Here is a 9348-nt window from a genome sequence, read left to right as displayed (position 1 = left end):
ATTAACTCTTGCTTAAGATTGTTCCAGATAAAGGTCATGCAACGGACGGGTTGTGGAAGAGACCTGAACATCCTCTATCACGTTTCTTCTAAACATGTGTTCTTGGAACAATTCAATTGTAAAACAACCACATTTTTTGTTTTAACGTATGTGCTGAGGTTTAAAAGTAAGATCCTTTTGTTTCCCTTTCCCTTAGTTAAACCTCAGCTGATGTAATTAGGGACATCCCCTTTTCTTCAATAAATGGCGAGGAGAAAGCTGAAGACTGCAGAGTGGGGTGGAGATTGTAAACTCTGCAGTCTCTTCCTACTCTCCTCGCAAGTAACTTAATTAATTGTCTCTGTGCCTTATTTCTTTCCCTGTATGTATGTATGATGTTTTAGGTGCTTAGACCTCACATTACGGAGCCTTCTGGGTTTTTGTGATTTTTAATTTATTCCAAAAAAGTAAAAAATGTAAACAAAAAACAGACTACTGGACTTTGTTTAGACGTTTCTCTTCCCATCCAGGAAACTTTCTCAATTCAAAATGTCTGGATTGGCGTTGAGTTCCAGGCTTTATAGAGTAGCTCAACAAAGACTTGTTATGGCTTAGAAAAAATGCAAAATGAACTGAAAAAACAGGTCCGTCCCTTAGTAACAGAGTCAACAGCTGCCCATTATTACCCAACAAAGTCCAGTGGTTTTTTTTTTTACTTTTTTTTTACTTTTTTGGAATGACTATGACCTGGATGACTGAGAATGTTCACCAACTTTTTGCTTTATTATTTCAACAAAAAAATTGGAAAATTGACAAAAAAGTTTCAAAGCCATTAAAAACGAAATCTATAAATTAATAAAAACTAAATTAGGACACCATGACAAATACTGGTTGGGCTGCTACTGCTGGGCCATGTGATGGTGCAAGACGGTAGCGAGAGAGGGGAGGGGAAGTGGGTGTTTTCTATTTCTACATGTTGTAAGGTGGTGGTTTGTGTTGCATACGCCCACCGAGGTTCGGCCTGAATATTAGGTACAGGGGAAAAAAAGTTGTCTCTGTGCATTTATTCCTAAAACTAAATGTGTTTCAGAGGGAAAACGGTGCTTCTGTGCACAGTTAGGGTGAGGGGAAAAAAGAGGCAGCGGTGAGTAAGTACAGTTGGACGTTAACATATTTTAATACATACCATATTCCACTGCCTTCCCTGGACAGAATAATGAAATGAGACACACTGAGGATAGGCTGCAGTTAACTGATCATCTTTAGGAACACCTCTAACTTATCATTTCTGTCAAACTCACCAGAAATTGTTTGAAATGTTTATTTTATAAGCCTTGTTATGGCACGTGATAAGTATGACTGATTCCTGACTGCGGGCATCCTCTTACCCAGAGCAGGCTCCACAGCGATGGGAGAGGACTCCTGGGACTCTTCACTGAGGCCAAAGATGTTGACGGCTTGGACACGGAACACGTAGCTCTCCCCTGGGATAAGGCGGTGGACCACAAACCTGAAACACATTTAGGCATTTCAACTCTAAATAAACTAAATAAACTGCAAAAATCAGTAGAACTTCTTTCAATTCAAAATATATCTTCTGATATTTTTTTTTATTCTTGTATCATACAGGTTAATTCTAAAGAAAAACCTCAGGATATTTCTTTTCTTTGATAGTTTATTGTAATATAGGTGAATGTGAATCTGCTGCTGCCATCAACGCCTTTGTTTATAGATGTTCGAGATCTGCCTGTTTTCCAGTGTGGTCCTGTTTCTCTGACTGTGACTGGCTGGATGTGTTCTCTTCATCCTCTGACATGGGAGCTGGCTCGGAGCTCGTCTGCCTGGATGTGTGTTTCCTGGACGGGGCCGCCTTTTAAAGTTGCTTTTTGTATCTCTGCTTCTGTCTCCTTGAACCCCAGTCGGCCTCAGCAGATGGCCGCTCACACTGAGCCTGGTTCTGCTGGAGTTTTCTTCCTGTTAAAAGGAAGATTTTCCTCTCCACTGTCGCTACAAGCATGCTTAGTGTGAGGATTTCCTTTGAGTCGATGCAATCAACTTGTTTTCCTTAGATAGAAAACTTTGAATCAATCTGACTGGATGATCTGGTGAACTGTAAAGTGCCTTGAGATGATGTGTGTTGTGAATTGGTGCTATAGAAATAAACTGAGTTGAATTGAGTTGAATGTGTGTGTGGACACAATAAATGTATTTTTTTATAGGATGAATAACTATAACAGGTTGCGTAAAAGGGAAGTGTAAAGATATCTGCTTTTTGTTTTATTCCCTGTATTGTAAGTATTATTCCGTTAGTCTCAAGTTAGAATAGCTGTATTCGAATTGCAGCTAATTGGAGACTTTTATAAAAGAAAAGGAAAAATATAAACAATCATTGGTTAATTAAGAGCAGCTAAAAGAAAACCATCTCACGTCTTCTGATCTAATAATGTCATTTGAGAAATAGTTTAGATATAATTGATGAACCAGGAAATTGAGTTAATTGTTCCAGCATTTATTTTCTCTTGTTCAGACGTTCACACGTTTAATTAATAGCATCACTCTTGTTTTATCATGTTTTCTTTGGTGGTTTATCTGTTCATTTCAGAATTCGTGGGAAGAACCTTAGCTTGTGGGGCCCTGCATGATGAAGCTCCTTCCAAGGAGTTTAAACCACAAACTCAAACCCTCAGGTCCGTAAACTTTATTCTACTGGTTCAGAGCCAATGAGGATCACTCTTTCCTGACAACAAGCTTCAAAGGTTTTTATGTTGTCTTGAAATGTATTAAAAGCTTGAGACTTTTTTTCTTTTGTCATCAGTATAAATTGCAATATCTTAAATCTGGATGTTTTAAGTTATTTTATATGTTCAGCGTCTTGTAATTATATTTAGATTTAATTCTAATTGGCTGATATAAAGTTAATGAGCTAGTTTCGCTCCTCCCTCGCTCTGCTAATCTAACTCTTACAGAAATAAAGACCCAAACGACTTAGAAGACGCAACAAGAACTTTGTTCCGACTCTCTCATTTTCTAAACAACATCCTAAGATGTGACCGTTTGCTGGTAAAATTTTATTTTTAATTCAGTGTTGTATTTATCTACATGGTGTCTAAGGTACTTTGTGTTGTTTTGTTTTTAGATCTTATATTTGTATTTTCTTACTGTATTTATATCCTGTATATCCTTATTTCTGTTTACATCTTTACTTCAAATCATTTTTCTTATTAATGTAAAAATGTCTGGTTATTAAACAGTGACATACAAATAAATCTAGATACCTAAAAACCTCAAACAAAGACATAACTTCATCAGGAGAGATTTGGTCTTAACACATCATTGTGGTACTTTTTAACCTTTCTCCTTACATTCACACCATAGATCTGAAATATGAAATATGAAACGAACATATTTTGAAGAAAAGAAAATGAGAAGAATGCGATACAGAAAGAAAAGAAAAACTTTGAAAAAGTCCTTTTTCAGAAAACGGTTTTAAAGAGTAAACTTGCTGTTTTCTCTCTTGTTTCTTTTTTTTTTTTTTTTTACCTTTTATTCTTTTGAATATTTTTCCAGATTTAGTTTTACATACTACATTATTTTAAGTTGCCTTTCATGGATGTAAGCAACAATTCAGTTTATTTATATAGCACCAGGTCACAACACATGTAATTACACCAGAGCATACAGTCAGATTGGTTCAAGGTTTTCTTCTAAGGAAACAATATTTTTATTGTTAAGTGTTACTGTCTGCTCTGTTTTGGATTTTTTTGTTCTTAGGTTTCACTTTGAGCTTCAATTACTGTTAGGTTTATGTTATTCTCTGTTTTTAAGATTTATCTATTGATAAATATCCTAGTTTACTTTTTCTTTGTGTTTTTCAGTTACCGGTATAAGTTTTTCATAAATTATAAAAAAATATATAAAAAATATCTGAGAAAATATAAAATTTACTCTCAAAATGTCATGATTTTGGCTCTGATGACTGGCCTGTTTGCTTATTTCATTCACCTGTCTAGCTCTGCCCTGTTCCTCGTCAATCGTCAGTCCCACCTTTTCCGGTTTCCTATTTAAGCTGCCTGTTTCCCAGCCATCGGTGCCAGATTATTCTTAAGCCTTTGGTGTTGAGAGTTCTTTAGGGTTACTATAGTGTTCTGATTGTCTGATCCTGATCTGTCTCTTTATTCAACATATTCTCATTATCAGTTCGTATGAAATCGTACGAAAAGTTATGCACACTATTTTGTACGTTTTGGACGTTTTTCCTCAAAAAAACAGATCAGTGCGCATGCGCAGGCAGACAGACAAAAAAAGCAGATCCGCGGACGGACGTAAAAATGGGAAAAACAGTGCAATAATTACTTCTTTATGTCTCTAACTACGTTGCTTGCTGTTTTATACCTTAGGGTTAGGGTTAGGGTCAGGGTTAGGGTTAATTGTATGTTAAATTAGAAGTTATTAAATGGTGCGCAAAATGCGCATACGACGAAAAAAAACGTCCAAAACGTATGAAATTACGGTGCATAACTTTTCGTACGATTTCATACGAACTCATAATGAGAATACACTGCTTTATTTGGACCTTTAAGCGTGCTTGCCCCTGTCTGATTGGTTTGCCTGCCTGTCTTTGGGCTCCTGTTGGATTCTTCTATGCACTGAACTTGGATCTGCCTCTTGACTTCGCCCTGTGGATTATCCTATCGTCCTTCATCAGCTGGGATCTGATCTCCTGTCAGCTCTGCAGCCTTCTAGGCTACCGTGTCTGGAACTTTCTGGCAGTGTCTGCTGCGTCTTTTTAGCCGATAGGCTGGAATTATCCTGGTTCTCTGGGCCTGGATTGAACCAGGTTAGTGACTCACACGTTCATAATCACCCTCTGTCATATTTTTGCATTCTCTAGCCTGTGTTTCTCTCAAATAGACGTTCCTGCTTCAGACGCCCTGGCCGCTGCAGCCACTCATTTATGTCATTGTTTGAATAAACGCTTTTTATGTAATCCACTATGCATCTTGCCTGAATTCTGTGTCCTACCTTCTGAACCGTTACACAGAACCTGAGCTAGATGAAGTTTGAAATGGTCTCATTTCAGCTTTTTTAAATCTCCATGTACAAAACATGTTCTTTGCTTGCAACAACAAAGGAACAAAATTCACTCCATACATATCCCAGCATGTCTTACCTGTTATGTCTGAAGGGTTTGTGGTTACAGGGGAACCACTCCTTGGCTCCTACAACACGGCCATCAATGTAATAACCCATCAGGTTCTTCAAATGCGTGGGAGCTTCCCATTGGACAAACACTGATGACTTGGTGTTTCTTGTGGCAACAACCTTCCCAGGAGCAGAGGGAACGCCTGTTTAAGAAGAAACCTCTAGTTATAAATCATCTGTTAAACATTTATGTGGTAGATACCGTTTAAACCTCCTTACAGACAAATCAAAAAGTTATTGTTTTGTCAAATTCAAACATTTTCCCGTCAAACTGAAATTCATATTAAACAATCCACAAAAATGTCACTGATGGCATTTAAATCATATTCAGAAAAATCCTTAGGTTATCTAAGATATGGGATATGACATTGTCTGTTGAATACTATTTCTTAACAAAGAAAAATCACCTTTTACAGTTTGTGTTGATTGTACTTTTAGTAAAACCCAAACAGTGCACGTTTCTGATGTGAAACTAAAGTGATTTTGTTTTTGAAGCATCTCCTATAGCTTCAGTGGTCAGTCTTTGCTCAAACAAACACACAGTAGAAGACCGACTCATCAGTGCAGGATGTGAAGTATTGGCTTAAGTACAGAGTGGTCATACATTGTGACAGAAAATACAAGTGCAACGTTGTGCTTATTCAGAAACAGAAAACATAAGTTCCATGTGTGAAGGAGTGCCTCAGAAAGTGCTTTATGATTTCAGTCATACGTACCAACTGGCAGCTCAGTACCTGAAACATAGGGTCACTCATTTACAATAAGAATCACTGGGAATAATTCACATATTCTGTAGCAACCATTAACATTAAGATCATCTAAAACTCCTGAATAAGAAAAAGAAACGATAAAATCCTTTGGTCACATTTGAAGTTAGTAAGACACAGATTCTGAAATGTAATTCATTTTTTATCCCTACAAGAACCATAAAAAGAATTTATTCTATAGAGAACTTCAAACATTTACGCAAAGTTGACATTTATGGGTTAAGATATCTGTCAATAAAAACATAAGTGAAAGTGTCAGTATTTGTAAAAATAATGAAAATGTGAAGAAGTGTGAGGCTTGTATTTGCTTGCTGTTGTTATCTCATCAGAATCATAATCCCTTTATTAATCCCTTCCTGGAAATTCTTTACTTGCAGTGCACCCAGTTACAGAAGAGCTAAAGGTATAAGATAGAATAAAATAAATAAAATTAAACCCCTCCCATAGTAAAAATAAGAGATCTAGTATATACAATCAACAGTATTTACAATGCTGCTAAGCACCTAAATTACTATTATCGCACATATGACATCACACATCTCATCTGTGAAAACACTAGCTTAGAAGTTATATACAAGTTGCGATTTTCAAACAATACAGCAGTAAAAATCACAATTGTTGCGTATATTAGCTGCGACATATGAATCAATTTGCTATGACCGAAAAAATTTGATTGACAGATGACTATCGATATATAATTGGCCCAATTTAGGTGTACAGGCTGACATATAACTAACTGGCCTGTATAAGATAACAAAAAAAATAACACAAGACAAGTTTTTTTTTTAAAGTAGAAGTTTTCTCACTTCTGGGATAATATGTCTGATAAAGAGTACATTTATATACGTACATGTTTAAGCCAGAATGATTTGAAATTTAAATATGACTTCCCTACACATGAAGTGCATGATTGCTGTTCCCTTGATGTTATCCATTATCAATGTTTACTTTAAGTTGTGTAACATTTGTTATATTTGCGTAATTTTAATTGCGCAGATGAAGGAAGAAAACAAAACATCGGCTTTAAGAATTGCTCCAAAAATATTGGCAACACATTTTTAGAAATTCGGTCAGAAAGGTATCAAAATAATTGTTATCGGCCTTAAAGCTGACGTATAACTAACTGGCCTGCATAAGATAACAATAACCCCCCCCACACACACACAGATTTTAAGACGGGATTCTTTTTAAAATAGAAATTTTCTTTTTGGGACACTATTGTCTGATAAAGAGAACATTAATATACATGTTTAAGCCAGAATGATTTGAAATTTAAATGTGAGTTCCCTACGACTTTAAGGTGCGTCACTGCCACCATCTGGTAAGGAGTGTTACAGTTTCATCAGGGGTTTTAGATTGGAACTTGTTTATTTTTGATTTTTATATTACTTTATTTATTTGTCAATTTAATTCAATTATTGATACAGTACCAATTCACAACATATGTCATCTCAAGGTATTTTTCAGAAACAATTCAACCAGATAGACTGGTTGCTGTGCTGCATAAAAATGGAGTAATGGTTCTAATCTTGTTCTCCTCGCTTGTCTTTTCATCTAAAGCCAGTTGCCAAACAACTTTCAGGTGCATTACTGCCACAAATTGGAAAGCTTCATCAGGGGTCTCAGATTGGTATTTGTATATTTTTGATTTTTACTGTTTGATTTCTGGAAAGTTGTAATTTGTATTCATAACCACTAAACTTGTACTTTCACAGATTTGTGATGTCACATTTATGTATGAGATGACAACAAGCAGATACAAATCTGAAACTTCTTCACATTTAAAGACATACATCTAATAATAATAATTTAAGTTCATTGATCTCAAATTGGAGAAATGTACCTCTGCATTTAAACCATACCCTTTTGGGAGCAGTGGGCTTTCATTCTGGGGTGGTCGGGAAGCAGTGTGGTGTTAAGAGTCTTGCTCAGAGACCCACAGTGGCAGTTGGTGGGAGTGGGGCTCGAATTCAAAACCTCAGGATTCCAAGCTCTATGGTCTAACCGCCAGGCCGCCACTCCCCGAAGTTCAGACACCTATGCTCTCATTGACAGTTATCTTACCCAACAGAAGTTTGTCATCATGGCTGCTATGATCCAAACTCCAAAACTGAGAAAAATGAGGTAATAAACTAATAATAAACCCAAAAAATAACCCCTGATAAAGTGATATGAATTATTTAATTTGATTTTGTGACTAGTAAAGCATTTGTGATTGGGATGTTCTAATTGGATCCTCTTACCATCCTCATCCACCTTTTGGATGGGCTCTGAAGGCGCTGAGGCCTCGCTGGAACCATACATGTTGACAGAATAGACTCGGAACTGGTACTTTTGCCCGTCTTGCAAATCAAATAGCGGGCAACGGGGTGAATGCAGTTTGACGGCTGTGTTGATCCTCTGCCACGCTCCAGTGCCTGCTAAGCACTGTGGGAGGGTTGGGGAGGAGGGATGTACAAAAGATAGAGCTGTCTATGAAAATCGCTTTCTCAAATATCTGCTGAAATATTGATCCAAGATTTTAATCAGCTTAAAATGTGTCTAGTAGGGTTATTGTGAAATTCCTAATGAATTAAAAACAGAGGGAGTGGTTTATGATTGTGGTCTGGAAGGTGAAACAGTTTAGAGAAAATGAGGGTTTAGGGAGTTGTTTTATGAGGCACAGACACTGAGCAGAGTTTACTGAGAAAAAAAGGCAAAAGGTGAATCAACACGCACCTTTTCAATGATGTACCAGAGCGGAGCCCGTCCCCGAGGGCTGGGAGGCGTCCAACTCAGCACCACGTATGATTTGAAAATCTCAGACGCATGCACGTCCGTGGGCTCGCCAGGGATTGTAACGTAGCCTAGATTGGGAGCGAACGCTTCTCAGATATAAAATACAGCAGAAGCCACTGCAGGAGTCCAAAAGATTTCTTTTAATGTCAATCTCAGAAGGGTTTTTGCCTTCATGGCACTTTGCTTACCAGAGAGAGAGAGAGAGCATATAAACTCTCACAAAACTGGGTTTATTTAAAAATGTTCCTGTAATGCACTTTGATTTGACATTTGCTGCTCTTTAATCCTTTAGGTAAGAAGGACTCAAAGAGATGATTGTCAATAAGGAATTAAATCTGATTTACTGAGCAAAAGAAAAGCAGGACTCCAACAACAACCCTGTCTTTTTCGCCAGTGGGATATTCTTACTTCAATTAGATTATTTTTAATCAGTGTTTGGAGTTAATGGGTAGAGAGAAGAGCAATCTGGTTGTAATGTCATAAAACACTCTATTAATAAAGTATGAATGGAAATGTCTAAATAAACAGTGGGTTTATTAACTAAAAGAATTAATTTGTTAGAAGTGCGAGGATGTACCATCAACAGTCAGCTGAAATGGGAGATGTCGTCAAACCTTACCAA

The 9348-nt window shown here is 36.9% G+C and overlaps 1 protein-coding gene across 1 annotated transcript in view; it reads right to left on the bottom strand.

Moving 5' to 3' along the window:
• The window catches only part of LOC107098683 (M-protein, striated muscle-like), a 54085-nt gene that overhangs the window by 22473 nt on the left and 22264 nt on the right, over nucleotides 1-9348 (bottom strand). Inside the window, exons 8-11 of the mRNA XM_015396469.1 lie at nucleotides 8667-8812; nucleotides 8192-8375; nucleotides 5150-5324; nucleotides 1368-1489 (exon numbers count right to left, since the gene is read on the bottom strand). Of these exons, the coding sequence (XP_015251955.1) occupies nucleotides 1368-1489; nucleotides 5150-5324; nucleotides 8192-8375; nucleotides 8667-8812 (627 nt within the window). The remainder of the gene's footprint in view (nucleotides 1-1367; nucleotides 1490-5149; nucleotides 5325-8191; nucleotides 8376-8666; nucleotides 8813-9348) is intronic.

This window comes from Cyprinodon variegatus, unplaced genomic scaffold (genome assembly GCF_000732505.1).
Source record: "Cyprinodon variegatus isolate N-32 unplaced genomic scaffold, C_variegatus-1.0 Scaffold800, whole genome shotgun sequence".
NCBI classification, from domain to species: domain Eukaryota; kingdom Metazoa; phylum Chordata; class Actinopteri; order Cyprinodontiformes; family Cyprinodontidae; genus Cyprinodon; species Cyprinodon variegatus.
The sequence above is the reverse complement of the archived record's forward strand: the minus strand, read 5'-3'. Positions and strand labels throughout refer to the sequence as shown.